Source organism: Equus caballus, chromosome 19 (assembly GCF_041296265.1).
Source record: "Equus caballus isolate H_3958 breed thoroughbred chromosome 19, TB-T2T, whole genome shotgun sequence".
NCBI classification, from domain to species: domain Eukaryota; kingdom Metazoa; phylum Chordata; class Mammalia; order Perissodactyla; family Equidae; genus Equus; species Equus caballus.
In genome coordinates this window covers 37,897,010-37,915,363 of record NC_091702.1, presented here as the reverse complement: position 1 = coordinate 37,915,363, position 18,354 = coordinate 37,897,010, and the positions used below count along the sequence as shown (strand labels likewise).

Sequence of the window (18,354 nt, the reverse complement as noted above, 5' to 3'; positions counted from 1 at the left end):
CAGGAAAACTGAGCAGAAGGTACAGAGATTCCCAAGTGCCCCCTGTCCCCACCCATGCACAGCCTCCCCCAGTGTCAACATCCCCCAAGGGAGAGAGCTTTCTCATTCCTCCCATTCACATTCTGAACTTTTTAAATGTTCCTTCCTTTGCACGAACTGGCAGCTCCCATAGTAAATACTGGGGCATATCTTGTTTTCTCCTTAGCACATTTATTTCTGCCTCCGAGACGCTTCTGTTTTTACTAAAACTATAGAAGCTTCTCCTCCCCATCACACTCCCGCCACACACAAAAATCAGTTGGGAAAACATTTTAATTATTCCAAACCACAACATCACTTCTGAGTAACTACAAAGAAGGAAGTTTTAGAGACCCATAAGGGAAACTAAAGGCTCAACTAGACCAAAACCTGGTGTGGTGGCTATAGCCAGTCACTGTGAGAATCAAGACAGAACCCAGACTTACTCAATCCCAGCCCAGTCCTCTTTCTGCTGGGGAAGACAGACTAGACGCTCTTGCCTTTGACGAAGAGCATCTGATAATTCATTAATGAAGCATCCTTTGGGGAGGGGTGAGAGGGGTTCATGGGCCAGGTCCCCCTGAGAATGAATCATAGCTCTAAGAGAAACTGCTGTGGGGAAGAGGCCGGGGTGTGTATGTGTGTGCGTGTGTGTGTGTGTGTAGGAGCCGAGGAGGTCAGGTTGCATTTTCATGAGGATGATAACAGACTAAAGGACATGTATTTCAGTCAAGTTGAGATGCAGTGGAAAGCAGAGTGGGCTGAGAACCAAGCACTGGATATGCTACTAACTTGCTGTGGGATCGTATGGAAATCCTGTTTCCTCTCTAGGTCTCGGTTTCCTAATTTATAAAGTTAGAGATGGCTTACATCCCTTGCAGAAATATATGATTCTAGGAGAGACGGTGAGCGGAAGGAGCAGAGGCAGGAAAGGGGAAGCGGAGGAAGCTGAGCAAAATGGAGAGGTGTGTGTGTGAGGGAGGGGAGGAGAGTGGAGAATAGGAGATGCCTTTTATAAGATAGTGAAAAAAAGTTGAAAATGAAACTCTAGGTCTCCTTTGAGGGCTCCATTTTTCAGCTTTATCATTTAAAAATGTGTTTACACCTGCATAGTAATTTTTGGATGAATGTAGATTGAATGAAGGGAAAGCCTGAGAAGGCTCACAAGGGTAAAGGGAGGGAGGGGAGAAATGAGAGGGGGAGCGCCCAGGAGCACACCGCATACCCGATCCTTCTCAGGTTGTCCCCGCACCGCCGGCTGGACTTTCCCGCCACGGCGCGACGGCCGATGATGCTCCCTCTCGCTTTCCCAGCGAGCCGACCTGAAACCGCCAGGGGGCGCTGCGGGCGGCCGGGCCGGGGGCGGAGCTGCTTTAAATCGCGGCGCTCAGCGGGTCGGCGTCTCAGTCTCGGAGCCGCCGCAGCTTCTGGCATCCCGACTCCAGCACCGACTCGGACCCGGACCCGGACCCAGAGCTTCTCCAGCAGCGGCGCAGGGAACAGGGCTCTTTGCAATAACTTCCTCTGCGCGGCTCCGCCACCCCTGGGAGTCCCGGGTGCGCGCCTGCAAACTCCGCAACTCCGCCTTCTGCACCTGTCACCCCTGAGCCGCGCGGGCGCCCGAGCAAGTCATGGCCAACGCGGGGCTGCAGCTGTTGGGTTTCATCCTGGCCTTCCTGGGCTGGATCGGCGCCATCGTCAGCACGGCGCTGCCCCAGTGGAAGATTTACTCCTATGCGGGCGACAACATCGTGACGGCCCAGGCCATCTATGAGGGGCTGTGGATGTCCTGCGTATCGCAGAGCACCGGGCAGATCCAGTGCAAAGTCTTCGACTCCTTGCTGAATCTAAGCAGTGAGTGCATTCCCCATCCCCACAGGTGTGACCTAGAGACCCGGACCCGCAGTGGCTCCGTTTTGGAATAGTGGCTACCAAATGATTCTGTTGTGTGACTACGTGGTGGTTAGTCTTCAATTGATCAAATCCTCTGAGCATGTGCTTTGTAGGGAGGAAGTGGAGAGAACGGTGGTTTGGGAAAGGGGAGGCCCGAGCCTAAGCTCCAGTTTTTCCTCTAACTCCCTGGGTGGCGCTTTTCTGCTCCGCTGGGTGTGGTTTCCTCTTACATTCCATTGAGAGTCGGGTGAAGATTGAGAGGTGAAGGCCGACCTTGAGCTTGAGCTCCTTCCTAGGCCTCTCCTGGCCATTCTAAGATTCTCTGTAAATTGAAGAATGGTAGGGTTTGGACAAGAAAATTGTGTGCCTTGAAAAATTTGGAGCCTGATAGCTTCTCAAGTTTGTAAAATTAAATAGATAATCCCAGAGTATTAGATACGTTTCTTTACTCTATCTTTACTATGAGTTTTCACGGTGAAAGTCACATTTCTATATGGAACATCGCAACTCAGGGTCTGCTACTCACACTTGAGTTTGAATCTTTTGATTCTTTTGATTTTTAAGATCCAGTACGTGCCTGGAGGCCCCTTTGCATCCCCTTCCATAGCTCCTTGAAGAAGCCTCTTGAGATTCCCCTTGACAGGTTTAGCTTTCAAGCCAGGGGTCTTCGGAGGAGGCAGATTGTGTTGTTACTTTGGAGAGTGAAGGCTGCTGGCAGGTGGAAAAAGGATGACAAGGGAGAAAAGTTCCAGATAACTTCCCATCATAATATGAGGGACGAGTAAAGGTGAAGAAAAACGTCACAAAGGAGACACAGCTGAGGAATTCAGCAGCGGTCAGCCAGGAAGGAAGGTAGTGAGAGACGGGTGGGTCTTCTCCAAGTTTCCATCTTCCACAAGGGTATTTCTCTGTCACAGATGTTCACTTCTTATTTCTGTCAAGTTGGAAAGGATTATGTAGAGAGAAATATTCCTAAGGATGGTGGGGAGAAGGATGACAGGATCGCTTTTTATTTGTATTATTTTTTTAAATAAAAGCTTTTGAGTGCCTTGTCAGAAACTCATTAAATTCCCACTCACTTAGGTAATAACAATTCATGGCCAGAGTATCTTCCTTGAGGTGTTAGGTTAGTCGTCAAGCAGTGCGTCTGTGTTATGCCCTTGAACTAAATGGAAGAAAAGCTGGCTTAGTCTTTGCCTAGATAAACAAGCCGGCCCACCATCCCACTTGTGTGCTGAGGGTGAGCAGTGTTGTCATCACTCGGGTTTACTTCAGTGGCTTTGTCTGCCTCCTGCATGTAGCTTTGTCAGAAGCTGTGTAGTTTAGAGTTATGGAATCAATTCCGAATCTGCGTAAACACCTTGAACACTTGTGGACTTTGGTGACGGTTTTGAGTGTTGTCGTTTCAGTTTTTCAAAGTTCCTATATCAGGACTCCTTTATACCAAATGTAAGGAGTATATTAGGTATACTCCTTTATATAACCATTGACTCTCCCCATGGAAAGATAAATTCGTGTAAGGAAATGGTGTCAGGCATTTTGGGTGTCGTGGAGGAATCGGCAGATGGAGAAGTTTCTACGGGCAATTGCAGAGAAGTCTCTGATGCTTCTGAACAAAATAGTTCGTTTTCAACAGGTTTAAATGGGTTTCCTTTTAACTTCCTTAAATGACCAAATCGAAGCAGATTGATCCATGTTGTAAATACTCAGATCATCTCTTCACATGGTAATGTGTTAAGCTATTTCGTTTTGATTTATTCGTAGTTAATATAGCTAGTACAGTTTCTGAATCGATGGTGGAAGAACTAAACAATACCCTCCCTCTCCCCTCCATACACATTTTGGAGATTTCTTTGGTTGAATTTTTTTTTTTTTCAATTCCAGATCAGATTCCTCTTTTTTGTTTTAATTAAAGCTAGAACTTATCCAAGGTGGGGCGGAGGCCTGTCTTTCAAAACTGATACTCAGAAGAGGGAGCCTTGACTCACTGGGACTCTCCCCAACCTTCCAATGACTCACTGCATGCCGTTGGATGGATCCCAGAGAACCTCTCTCCATTTCTCCACCTGTGCGGCGGTGCTCACACCCACCTGATGTAGACACTTGAGGTGGCTATTCATTGGTTGATTTGGGTACATCTCGTTTTGTGACATCTAAAGGTGAACAGGATTATCTGTCTATATAAATAGTAAAAGGTTCCTTTTATTCCTTGTAAAAGGTTGCATTCCACGAAGTGCTTTCAGGTGAAAAGCTTGGCTAGAAGTTTCCTGAAATTGTACCTTGTTCTCTTTGCCAGTGGAGCCTGCTTGGCATCTTAGGGTTGAAACACAGGGATTTATCAAGGTTGTAGCACTAGACGTGTTAAAAGCCCTTGTTCCTCTGCTCTAACTGGTGTCAGCTGTAAAAAGCACGTGACGTTCATAAAATGTCTACAGGCATGCAGGGTGCTTAAACCAATATAGGAAACGAGATACAGCAGGGCTTCTTTTAGGTGGTTCTCGCAAAGCAGTTTATGAAAATGTAACTGAGAAACTTCCCGGGGAAACAAATGTTACACTGTGTGTTGTGGTTCTGCTGTGGCTGAGAAAATTTCAGTTCTGTCCAAAGTACTTGATGTTTATTGACATTGATGACTCCTGCAGCTGATAGTTGGAATATACAAAGGAGAGTGCCAGATACAGTTGCGGTGGACTTTTCTTAATTAAATTGTACATCTTGCCTTGTTTTGATCCAGTTCTCAAACTTTTGGCAAACTAGTGCCTGTTTTATGTGCTTAATTTTAATAGCTAGAGCTGTCCAAAGATTGGGCTGCCCTAGGAGGCTGCGTGGTGGGAGGTGTGCAAGCAGAGAAATTAAGTAAGCATTCTGTAGGAATGTTGTAGGGAAAATCCAAGCCCCAGACAAATGGGAGGTTAGGCTAGACTCTCGCTAAGTCTCATCTAACCTTGGTATTCTGTAATTTGTTTATAAGCTCCTCCAGCCTGTTCAACTTGCTTTGCATGAATCCACATGTGTGTAGGTGTGTTTAATGAGTGTTGGTTGTCAGTGAGGTTTCCCAGCACTCTCACCATGATGTCAGGCTCAATCAAAGAGGCAGAATCACTGACTTGGACAGTCTTTGAAGCACAGGCAGAGAGGGGGGAACCCACTTACACTTCCCCAGACTGCATGAGGCCTGCTGAACCAAGCGTGTTCAAGGGGCTGTTGGTGTTCATATCTGCTTCAAGAATCAGTTCAGACTCTTGGCATGAGGGAAGTCAAAACAAAAATCCAGGCTTGAGATCGGAGGTTCTCAGTTCTTACCCTGATTTTGCACTAATTAGCCATGTATATGAGCCACTTGATGTGTCTGGGCTGTAGTTTCCCCACTTATAAAATAGGGCAGAGTGGGAGGAGTGGGGAGATGAATCCATGATTCATCTATCCATGATTCATTCATCCATCCAACAAACGTGAGCCAGGCCCTATTCTTGTTCCTAGGGATGCAGCTAAGATGATTTATAAGGTACCAACATTGTTTCCTTCCAGTGCCAATGTTCTTTGTTACTAACTGCAGTGATTGAAAGCAAAAAGGCATGGTTCAGGTTTCCTTGATTGGAGTGATGAGTAAGTGGCACAGAGGCAATATCGAACCACAAATTTAATCGTGAGGCATTTTCTCTAAGAGACAAAAAAGGCAGCAAAATTGCTCTCATCCTGAAAAGTGGTACCTCCTCCCTCATCCCAGGCCACTTCGCTTACTGACCGTGCCAGTGTTCTGAGGTCACACCCATCAATAAAATGGAAATGCTAACAATGAGCACTCTTGAGAAACTTTCAACTGGAGTAGGGACGAAAGATTTAATAAGTGAAAAAGCTGTGAAAGCATAATTCTGTGACAGTCTGTGATGAGCTCATTTAATTGCAGAGGAGAAGAGAGCATTTTTGTTCTAGTTACCCAACGGTCAATTCATTTATTTGTCTAATGCTTATTAAGCAACTACTGACGTAAAGAGGGACTATGTGAGAATGCAAATATAATTAACATGTATTTTATTTATAATACATAGTACATAGGGTAACAATGTAGTAATATAGCCAGTAGATAGTATAAACAATGTCAGGTATTCACAGGAGATTCTGCTGTTTGTATAGTAAGACTTTAGAAAAAGAAGGAGAATTCCACATACTTGTCTATGCTTGTCTTGCTGCACTTATGTCGATTAACCTAACTGTAGTAGGTTGGTAACTTCCAACTCATTTCTTGTCTTGTAAGTAGAGATCTTTGTAAGTACTTTTCCAAATTATACTTTCAGGTTGCAAATGGTGAGAACTCCTTAGGGGGTCTTTACTCTCAAGATTATGAGTCTAGCTAAGTATAATTAAAAGCCTGCCTTCTCCCTTTACTGCTGAATAATGATGAGAAACAATAGTGTAACCTTTGAATCTTTGCTAACCATTTTGTCCACAGACAGCTTTAGTCAGTGATGATAATATTGTAGACATATCGGCAAATGGAAGGGACCAGGAAAGGAATGTATTTGCTTCTAGATTTGATCCAATTAGACCAGCTCAGAGTTAATAGTCCAAGGCTATACTGTATCTCTCTAATCCAAAATTGTATTCTGTGGCTTTCAAACATTTCTCAACTTCTTTACCCTGCCGATCCTCATTCCACTAGGAAAAAACTTCATCTTGGAAGCTCATTTGATACATAATTTTAAAATCTAGAAAATTTTAAAAGATAAATCAAGTTAAGCAAAAAGCATGATTTTTTTTTCCTTCCCTGTATGTGTTTCTAGCTTTTAATGGTCTCAACTAAGACTGGCTTTCTGTAGCAGGATTGTAACACCCCGGCCAGGTTCTCCAGGGAGGCATTTCCCGGTATTATTTCAAAGATTAAGCTAAACACAATAGAGGAAGTATTTTTACCTATCATATTAGTACAATTTTGAAAGAATAAAGACATGTTCTAATTTAAATTAATTGAACACAGATTGAATAATCCACGTAGCCTGCCAAGTACTGTTCTTAGTGTTTTGGTTGGAAATATGAACAAATATCTGGCCCGCGTCGTCGGGGAGCTCACAATTGCATAGTTTAGATCTCTGACATAAAAGGCTGCCATAAGACCTTAATCTGAAGGATTCGTCTGGTTCCAGCTTAAAACTGTGCAATTTAGATTCTACCTGTGCATAAAACCCTCATAACTTATAACACAACACCTGCTTACTGTGACTTGTCATCCATCCTTACATTTCCCTAGCCCTTGAGTTTTCTTGCTGGTATGATTCTCTGCCCTTTTTTTTTGTATGTTTTGCATTTCTCCCCACATATCGATATAGTTAAAAATCCATCCAAATGTCTGCAGTGAAGCAAGATGAGATTTTGTGTTTGATATCCATCTAGTATTGTAAAGTAGAAATAAATTTTGTATGTCAATGGATCCTAGGCTATAAATGGAAAATATTTCTTTTCAAGATAACACCATTACTTTATCAGTTTGAAAAAATGAAACATGATCCCCTACTCTATATGGTTTTTATGAGTCCCTAGGGATAGTTTTTCTTCATTTTCTCTGTTATTTTTTGTGTATTATACAAATAATACGTTATTCTATAAGGAAATAAAACATAGTAAAGTTTGTAGCAAACATAGAATAAAATATCTGCCCCCTCTTTGTAAAAGAAGTGGAAAGAGTAAATGGGTATGGTGTGAATCAAATGTGTTTTCCTTGAGAACTTGAAAGGGAAAGAAACCCTGAGAGATGGACACTGTGACTATTAGGACATTCCAGGTGAGTGCAGATGGAGCCTTGGAGTGGTTTATCCGTGTGGGTTGCCCTCCTGGGTGGTTTTATACAAGCATGACTCATGAGGCTGAGGCCCCGTCGACTCCTCGTGAAGAATGCCGTGTGAGCCTAGTGCTCAGACCTGCTGGACTGGTGGCCTGCTGTTTTTATGTGAGGTACAGGTCAGAATGGTTATTATAGAAGCTGGGTCCAGTTTGGGGCCCTACAATGCAGACAAAATGGAAAACTTGGAGAGAAATCAGAGGAAGCAACAAAAGTGATTAATGAAGGGCTGGACAACTGGGTATTTATGAGAAAGCAAAGCTGAGGGGCTGAGAGATGTAAGAGGCTATACAAATTTGAAGAACTATCATAAGAAAAATATACTAATTGTACTCTCTCTACTGAGGGTAAAAATTCTGTCACTCCTTCTTTAAGACCCTCCCATGACTTCTGATTACACTTTGAATAAATTCCAAACCCCTGACCCTAGTTTGCAAAGCCCTGCATGATGCATGTCTTCTGCCCGCCCTGCTAAACCCACCTTTCCACATCCTATCATCCTCCCATAGAGTGACCACCTGTCCCAGTTTGTCCAAGATTGAGGACCTTCTCGAGATGCAGGACTTGTAGTTTTAAAACTAAGATAGTCCAGGCAAACAGACAGGTGATGACTCTTTCCTCCTGGCACGTGGATCATCACTGTGACTTTCAGCATCCCTTCTTCCAGTGTTTCTTTGCCTGTAATGCTTTCCTTCTGAGTGGAATTTAGGACCAAATCTGAAATGTATGTTTTATATAAGGGCTTCGTTATTTTATTTTTCATTTTCCTTCTATGTAATGATTGTGTTTGCAAAACCTGTTGGTAAATCAGAAGGAAAGACACACCGTAACTGTGGAGTCCTTGGTACTTTCCTTTTCATACCACAGTATGGTTTGTGATTCCAGGGAAGAAGTTTCACAATAATCTTATAAGCAGCTTCAGTTCCCGGTAAGCCCATGGTCCGTGGAACATGTGTTTTGATTCAGCAGTTCTTATGCCACTGTGGAATCTTAAGATAAGTGTGTGGGTAGGGTGCATCTGTGGCCACACAAGCTTATGAGGAGGTGGATATGTGAGGGGAGCAGGGAGTGCCTCCATTTTGCTTTATAATTAAATCAAGTAAAAATTTATCCTGGCTTCCAAAATCTCTCTCAAATACAGTAAAAAAAATACCTTTGATACTTCTTAGAAAGAGATTACTATGATTTTATCATAGGTTGTCTGGTTATGGCAAGGATATTAACAAATTAAAACTGAATAATGTTTTAGAAATCTTCATTGTTAATTATGATTGGTACCATAAGTTTTCACCTCTGAAATTACCAAGACTGAGCCTAGGTCTAAATTAGTGTGATACAAAACGTTTCTGTCATGTCAGCCACTTTTGAAAAACCTCAAGAAGTCGATTGTTCCAACTCCCTGGTTAGAGGTATCATTATTCACACTTTACCTAATAGAAACATGGTCCTAAGGAATAACAAGTAGCTTACCCAAGATAGCATGGTTTGTTACAATGTAAATAATATTTATATATGCAAAAATACTTGTCACATGTTATCATTGTCAATGAGATAATGATCTTTATTTGAAGGAGGAAATACATCTAGAATTAATCAATCTCATCTATCCAGTGTAGTTTCAGCTTGTTTTTTTTTTTAAGTCTGTGCCTTTATTCCACAATGATGATATAATGTTTTTACTCTTTAAGAAACAAATTGGGATAATCTCTCAAACCTGACTCTGTCTATTGATCATGACTTAGTACAACAATGACAATAACAGGAAATTCGAAAATTAGTGGAATCCTGAGAAATACTACATTGAGTTATTTTCTACTACTTTACAACATGACAGTTTAAATAGTTTTAAAAACTGGTGATATCTCTGAATATGAATCTACTATGTTCTAAAGTAACATCTCAAAGGTCATCTTATTTTGTTCTAAGAAAATGACATTCATACTCCTCACTCACACTCCAGCCACTAGAGCTGCTAATGTTGCTTATCCAGCCAGGACAATCTATAAGAAATTCATTTATCTTCAAATATTCACCTGGTTTTTCTGAGCTTGCTGACTGGAGTATATAGCTGTTGACTAATATCAAGATCTATCGTTAACCAGTTTAATTATAAATGGTTTAACCTTAAGGATAATACATATGATTGTTATTTTAGAATTAAAATGCTTTGTTAGTAAGGATTAAAGATGTATTAGGTCAGCTAAACCTATTCAAGCAGATCATTAATTACGTTTCCAGAGGATTTTGAATTTATTGTTGAAAACATAAAATGTTAGAGCTGGAGAGGATCTTATTCATCATCCAGCCAGGCATTTGTTTTTCTGGAAAAGAAACTATGTTGGTTACCTAGAAACATCACTAGAATTGGGGTTTCCTGGCTCCTGGTTCAGTTTTCTCTCTTCCACACAATATTGAAATATACTAGGTCTTCTGCCACTCTTCTCTTGTTGGTCTAGGCCTGATTTTTACATGTTCTAAAATTTTTTTCTGCCAGGTACTTTACAAGCAACCAGAGCTTTGATGGTGATTGGCATTCTGCTGGGACTAATAGCCATCTTTGTGGCCACTGTTGGCATGAAATGTATGAAGTGCATGGAAGATGATGAGGTGCAGAAGATGCGGATGGCTGTCATTGGGGGCGTGATATTTCTTTTTGCAGGTAAGAGAGGCCCTGCTCCCTTTTCACCTTACTGCACTGTCTCTGACATGGTTTAAGATGTAGTTTTCAGTTTCCTTAGATTATATTGGATTTGTTGCACTTCAACTGATGTATTTCAGCTCCTTTAAATCTGAAGACATAGAAACCTTAACTCCAGTTGACTTTCACATTCTCAAGCAGGAGCCACATGAAAATTTGAGATCTGTGCTCACAGCAAGCAGGTCTATGTAGTGAGAGAGAACATAAAGAATGTGTGAATCATGCTGCTTTGTAAGGACTGAATGGGATTGGGATTACTGGAGAAAAATGAGGACAACGTTCCAGGTGGGTGGATGTACCCATAGATCAGTGAAGAGAAAGGCCAGTGAGAGTGGAGGTGGAATGTTGAAATGGTAGGAAATAAAGTTAAATGAGTTAAAAAAAGCAAACAATACAGAAAGCCCTTGAAAAAACCTTGATAAAAGGATGAGGTTATATTTTCCATAGAAAATAAAAATGTATTTGTTGCTTTATTCAAGTGTTGATTGATGAGTTAGATATGTGACATTTAAGAAAAATGAGAGCCAGAAGAAGACATGGATAGTTCCATTGTAAAGCCTTATAACAAGGCTTATATTAAATAAGATAGTGTGTGTGTATAAAATAGTGTTTGTGTGTGTGGATTTATGTATGTATAAATATATATATATAAAACAATAGACTGCTGTATATATTATATATAGTGTATGTATACTATATTATGTGTAGTAGTCTATTGTTTTTGAAAATGACACCAGCGATATAATCTACCACTAGGAAAAACTAGAATTAGACTTTCCTTTCTTATTTTCTCTTTGACAAAAGACCTTGCAGGGGTCTTTGTGCCAGCATAATATGTGGAATTAAGCAATAATGAAGGAAGAGTGCCTGTGGCTTTGCTAAAGGTTTGATTAGTTTAAAGTGATCAGTCTTTCAGTTTATCCAGATTAGCTTCTGTCAGAAAAAGCATGACTGGCATTTTATTCACAATGGTTTAATCTGGCGTCAGAGGCCGTGAATAAACTTATGCGTGGCTTCACTTGCCTTCTTGTAACTGCCATCGGTGATGGCATCATTCCCACTTCTGTTTCAGGGGCTTCCTAGGGAGTGAGGGTTGCAAATTCCAGAGCATACTCATGGTCTATCTAAGCAGCCAAAAGAAGTAGTGTTTTTTGTCAAGTATTAAGAGGCAATTAGATTGGGCCATTTTTGGAGGGTGAGGTAAGGGGGAAAAGCGAGTAGCATAGAAAGATTTAATGTTTATATTGATGGTTTCTTAGAATTACTATAGAAGATTATTTAATTTCTTTGGATAAGAAAAATTGAGATATTATACTTCTTGTAAATGACGGAATTATTTTGATTAAGTAGTCTCTCTGGTATTACTGAAATATGAAATGTGTGGGAAATTGAGGGTACGCTGCATAAATTGGTCTGACATGGCACCTCAGCAAATCTCAAGGCAATACCTGGCATGTCTGGCCAGTGGGGCAGTAGGAATTTGCGTGGTCTGTGGTCTGGTTCTTTCTGAGACAGGTCATGCTCTTCCCTGCTATCTAGCTCTTTACTTTCCTTTTGATCCTGCAGAAATGTAAATTTTTAGTTTTGGTCAAGAAGAATATAGAAGAGTTTTTGCATCATCCCTTTTGCAAGTGATTCTATCTATAGTAATAAGGACATTGGTTTTATCTAAAGTAGTTAGTACACTACTGTGTAACAGTATCTTTGAAGGAGATCTTTAATGACATAAATCCGTTGAATAGTTTCTAAAGAAAGCATTATTTGTGCCAGTGACCTTGGACTATAAGTGAATAAGATGACAAGAGGGGTATAAACTATGCCTAACTCTGGCCTATTAGTTTTCTCTGTCTTAACAGAATACTTGGAATAAATCATGTCTGAACTTCTAATCTCCCTAAATTAAAATTATCTAAATTAAAATTGACTAAATTAAAAATGTCAGCATGATGAAATTTAATTCTTGTAAAATACTTATAAATTTAATGGGCTGTATATTTTTGCTCAGTGTTCCATAGTGATTAACAGTCTTTTGTTTTGAATTTCTGTAGGTCTGGCTGTTTTAGTTGCTACAGCATGGTATGGCAATAGAATTGTTCAAGAATTCTATGACCCCATGACCCCGGTCAATGCCAGGTAATGCTGTTCATGCGCAAAATAGTTTGTTTTCTGAGAAAATATCCTTTTTATGTTCTGCAAAATCCAGCTAGTGCCATAGCTTCCCAGATATACTTTTCAGAATTTTATGAAATTTTATGTCAAACTTGAAAATAATTTGAATGGCCTGTGACTCATGTTAAAATGAGTTTAATAATCGCTTTAATAACCTATATTGATGACAAAATACACTTAAAAGTAGAAAAGTTCCAAGCTCTATACTTTCCAACTGTATGCTGGACTATTTTTTTAAATATTAGTAAAGATGCTAATATATTTGAAATTTCCTTTTTTGAAGTTTATTCTGATACTTACAACACTTAATTCTGATTGTTCACCACTAACACTTATGATTTCGGGAAAAAAATAGTATGACTGCAGGGGGTTAATGAATAATACTTCCTTCCCAATAGTTTAATTTTATTTATGAAAAATCAATTTATTTATGAAAAAACTAGCTGAGACACCACTTTGAAATTTTATGTTCCATCACAACTATAAAACTGACTTTACTAAGGTCATGTTTCTTAATATCGCAAGTTGTGGAAGTTAAAGAGCTGATTCTTGGCTCTCAGGTGCTGACACGACACTGTGATCAGAGACAAGGCTCTTTGTCTCAGTGTGATCACATCTTTAAAGCCTAATAACTACATTCAGAGTCAGGATGTTAAGATATAATTATTGTTTGTTGACCATGAGGATGAATGGATGAAAAACCCCTGTGGCTGAAGATTAAGTGTGCTTCTTTTTATATAATCACTCACGTGCAGGAAAGCACATACTGCAGTGATTGTGTTGGAGCCCATCCCATAAGATTTACCATGTAGGGACTGCTGGAGGTCAACAGGCTAAAATTTTACCAGTAATGGATGTGAAAGCATGTTGTAAATTGCTAGGTGCACTGTACACTTGTTTACATTGTCTCATGTGATCCCGAAAACAGTTCAGTGAGGCAGATGGCACGATCCTGCTTTAAGAAGAGCAGAAACTGAGGTTGAGAGGTGAAGATGCTAGCTCGCAATTGCAGCACTTGAGAGTTGGCATCAGGATTCAAACTCGGGCCTTATAACTCTAGATCCAATCGTTCTCTACCCTTACTGTTCACCGTCAGTCAGTCACAGATCCTCTCCCCAAGAGTCTGGCTTAATACATCCACCTTGATCAGCTTAATCTGGAATGATCCATGGACTGCTTAGAAGCCTATTTTTGCAAAATCATAAATATCAGATTTCAGTGTATATAGGTACTTGGGATCAGTTATCGAAAACTCTAATAGTCTCCATCACACTCTAGTAGTTTCTTTATAGGATATAGACTGCTACGTGGCAGTAACATGACTTGTTAAGTTTTAGCTGAGGAACCATGGTCCAAACAAACCCGACTTCTAAAATATATAAACATGCTTTGCAAGTCTCCTACACATGGAAATGTCTTTGGAAATACTTGTGTGATTAACCTGGGATTGCATGCTACATTGCCTGATCTATTGTTGCGGTTGTCAACAACTGCAATGTAAACATTCTTTTCTGTGTGTGTGTGTGTGCTCACAAACCTTGAAGTGCTTCCCCAAGGGATCATAGGGGATTATTTTCAATGGAAAAAAATATAATGAGTATGATATTGATTTCTTTCCTTAATTATATTAGAAAAGTTTCTAGTGATTCATTGATTAAACAAATGCACTGTCTTGTCTTTTCAGGTATGAGTTTGGTCATGCTCTCTTCACTGGCTGGGCTGCTGCTTCTCTCTGCCTTCTGGGAGGTGGCCTACTTTGCTGCTCCTGTCCTCGAAAAACAACGTCTTACCCAACACCACGGCCCTATCCAAAACCTGCACCTTCTAGTGGGAAAGACTATGTGTGACACAGAAGCAGAAGGAGACATCCCTATTGGAACAAACAGCAAATGGACATTGAAATACTGTCATTGACATTAGGACCTTAGACTTGTGACTATTGTAGTCTGAACCGTGGTATTACAAAAACACATATTTTTTTAAATACCCATTGCTAGAAGTGACTTAGTCTTATCTCCTTTCCTCAATATGGAAGGGAAGACTTTTCCATTTGTATTACTGCTTCCCACTGAGGAATCATCTCAAATGTGGGGAGAGGGCGCTCCTTAAATATATATAGATATGTATATATACATGTTTTTCTATAAAAAAAATTAGATAGTAAAAACTCTTATTCTCATTATGTTGGTACCAGCATAGCTAAAATATATCTAAATATATATATATTTAATTCTATTTTAATTAAATAAGCAGTTTATTTGGTATATTTCTCTCTCTAGCACTGCACATATATGTTAGGTCAAATATTATTTACTCTCCTTCATCAGCTTTTAGAGTCTTTGACAGAAGCCCTAACCTACTCTACCAAGTATGAATTATTTCAATTCTTCACATGTGCCCTTTTCATATGCTAATTTTCTATTCTTTTTTTTACTATGATCTTATAGCACTTGCTTTGTCATCAGTCAATCATTTTTCATGCCTTTGTTTTTTTAGGAGGTTGGGCTTAACCCTTGAATCTGATAACATTTCATATACCTGCAATTTAATTCCTAAAAGTTCATAAGAATCTCTTACAGATCAGAGCTTTCGGAGCAAATCTGTCTGCATGACCAGGTGATATATTCCTGTTGACCTTCCCACACAATCCCTGTACTCTGACCTACAACACTCTTGTTTGCTTTGAAAATATTTGTCCCTTTGAGTAGCGGTGTGCTGCTTTCTCAGGTGTTGTAACAATTTTATTGATTGAATTTTTAAGCATCTTATTCACAGTTGTATATCCCCCCTAACTACCGATTTCGTACCCCCCTCCTCACTTGTAGTATTTTCTTATGTGTAATTATCATATAGTTTACTCTTCCCAGAGAGGTATGGCATGTTTGTCTGAATGAAATGCTAGACTTTCTGTAGTGATAATCTGCTGACAAATATTCTCTCTGTCGCTGTAAGCAAGTCACTTAATCTTTCTCCTCTTTTCCCATCTGTCAAATTGAGATAATGATACTTAACCAGCTGGTAGAGGTGGAATGAGTATTAATTAGCTGATATTATGCTCATTCTTTGAACATGAAATGTGCCTAAGTCGTGTTTTTATTTGCTCAATTGGCTGTTAAGAAGTCATTGAACCAAACCTACACACACGCCTTCACATTGTTCAGCACCTCCCTTTCTCCACTGGCCAATTCTTTTCTTTTGGCTTTGGCTAGCACGTGGTTGGTGCTCTGTTCCATTTTAACAATTGCTCTTAGTTTTCCAGTCGGTGGAAAGTGCTCCTTCACTTGGGCAAGATGATGTAATGGAAAGGGTGTTGGCTTTGGTGTCTGGAGACCTGATTCGAGTCTTGGTGCTATCAGTTACTGCGTGACTTTGGGCAGGGCACTTGACTGCCCTAGATTGATTGCTTCATCTGTAAAAAGGGGATTGTAATTCCTGACCTGCCTACCTCACAGGGCTGTTGTGGGGATCCGGTGAGATGCAAGACGTGTAAATGTGGTTTTGTAAGGTGAAAAGTCTTGTGCTAGTGGAAAAAACTAAGGAATTTAAGTGCATAGGTTTTGGATTACTTTTCAAATGACTGAAAAGAGGGAAATTTTAAGAAAGAGGTTTCTCGCCTTAACCAGTCTCTGAAGTGATGAGAAACTAGAGCAAAATTCGGCTTACTAAATGAAAAGGATTCTAAGGACATCTTAGTTTCTTCAATCAGTATGGCCTGATGCTTTTTTGGGTCTAAGGGTTTCTCCTTTCAGGAATGCAGACTTGACCTAGGACAAGTTTGCAGATGTAATGGGTGAAAGAAAAGTGTAAGTGTTGGCAAAGCCAAAGTATAGAAGATTTTTTGAATTATAATAACCTGCAAAGGTATACAAGGTGGATATCTGTTAAGTGATGCCATCAGAGGTGTGGCTATTAGCTGGCAGCCAACACTGCTAGGATAGTTATTTTGGGAATGGTAATTCATAGTGAAACCACATGGCGGAAGTTATCTAAAAGACTGCATCATATGAGGATTTGAACCTAGTACATTTTAGAGTGTCTTCCACACCTGAAAGTCTATGCTCCTAGAAGGCATACTTCAAAGACCCTTTGCTCCATATGTAGATCCTAATGATGTGTGAGTGTAAATGCATGTGGTTACTAGTTGCTAAACTCTACCAAGAAATCTAAAGTCTAAAATGGCCAACAGAATTGTTACACCAGAATTTATCCAATTTTGATATTTTTGTATTCTATTACCATACCTGGAAACAGAACAATAGATATTTGGGGGTTTTGTAATGGGAATTTGTATAAAGCATTATGCTTTTTCAATAAATTGTTGGGTTTTTTTAATAAAAAAATAAATACTTGGCTTGTTTTTCTAATCATTTATTTCAAGATCGCCATGCTTGGAAGAGGAAGTGGCTTGGGATAGGGTCTGACTCACATGTGTTCCTGGGGAAGAGCTGTGGTGCCTCTGGGCTATCTGTCTAACAGTTGAGTGACTCCACCCACTCGAAGGCCTTATTTCTCTCAACCTGAGCTGCTTCCTCATCAAGGCTGGTGATAGAAGAGAATGCCAGGAGAAGTTGCTTGGTTTTTTTCATCTGTAAGAAGGGGACATGCTGCAATGAATGACTAAATGATAAAATAGCCAACTGTCAAGCACTGTGCAAGCTTGGTGGTCGGGTTCCTCACCTGGTGAAGAGTGAAGACAGCAGGCTAGAAATTCATTATTGTTTTTGTAATGATTATCATCCACACTACCTCTTATGAAAGCGAGTGAAGAAACTCATTCACCCATTATCTGAAAGGAATAATTGATAAAGCCTTAATTGTAACCTCTCCCTGGGCAATTTTCATATTAAAGAGACAAACTTGTAAACAAGGGATGACAGCTCTATGTGGAGTCTCAGGCGTTAGCAGGATGGGTGAGAGACTAAGATCATTGTCAGTCAGTTTGATTTGAACTCCCCTTAAATTAAGCAGATGCATCAGAATCTCCACTCTTTCTGTAGAATTGAAATCCCCTGGGATGGGGCCCAGGCCCATGAAGTTTGAGAGGAAATGAAATTCCTAGGCGCTCCTGCGAAAAACTCAGAAGAAAACCTGGAGTGTAGTTCATACCAGACGTCCACCTCTGTGTGGGCACATCCTTATTAGACGCCGTTGTTCTGCAAACTGTGTCATTCTTCCTCCCCTCTTCTAGCACTTTCTGTGTGGGCACATGCCCAGATCCAGGGAAAAATCCATACCATCCCCAGATTCCCACATTTTCAAGTCTGTTAATCCTACCAAGATCTGGTAGTGGATTTTTGCCCTTCTTTTTACATGTGGTTCATGTGTAAGATTTCTGCAGTCCTCTCCTGCCCCACCCCTGAGGGACCCCCAACCTGGCCTAAAATCTCTACAATTAGCTAGTACCATGGAAACTGACAGACGTCCTTGCAGGTTCTAGGGTAATGTGAGGACAGCTTGTTGAATGAAAAAACAGACCCTCAGAAACTGTCTCAATGCTTCAATCCTCTGCAAACCTCATGGCAGTTTGTATATTCATCCTCCATTGACAGGTTTTTCCAACACAGCCAGTATTGGCAACTGGACAGGAGACAGGAATTTATTTCATTAATATTCACTGAACACCTACCACAGGCCTAGTGCTGTTAAATGCAGACAAGGCTAAAGGAGGTTGGAAATGAACGAGACTCTTTCCTAGGCCTGAGCACGGTGAAGAATGCCAAGTGGGAAAAGAACTGAACCTGAA

At 40.4% G+C, this 18,354-nt stretch overlaps 2 protein-coding genes across 2 annotated transcripts in view; one reads left to right on the top strand and one right to left on the bottom strand.

Annotated features, from left to right (window-relative positions):
• Positions 1–3,060, bottom strand: part of CLDN16 (claudin 16) — a 94,316-nt gene extending 91,256 nt beyond the window's left edge. Inside the window, exon 1 of the mRNA XM_070242687.1 lies at positions 1,244–3,060. Coding sequence (XP_070098788.1) covers positions 1,244–1,452 — 209 coding nt within the window. The 5' untranslated portion in view covers positions 1,453–3,060. The remainder of the gene's footprint in view (positions 1–1,243) is intronic.
• CLDN1 (claudin 1) lies at positions 1,332–16,962 on the top strand. The gene is made up of 4 exons (XM_001500088.5): positions 1,332–1,872; positions 10,239–10,403; positions 12,491–12,575; positions 14,296–16,962. Exons 1-4 carry the CDS (start codon positions 1,650–1,652, stop codon positions 14,456–14,458), a joined length of 636 nt encoding a protein of 211 aa, XP_001500138.1. The 5' UTR covers positions 1,332–1,649; the 3' UTR covers positions 14,459–16,962.
• The last annotated feature ends 1,392 nt before the right edge of the window (positions 16,963–18,354 follow it).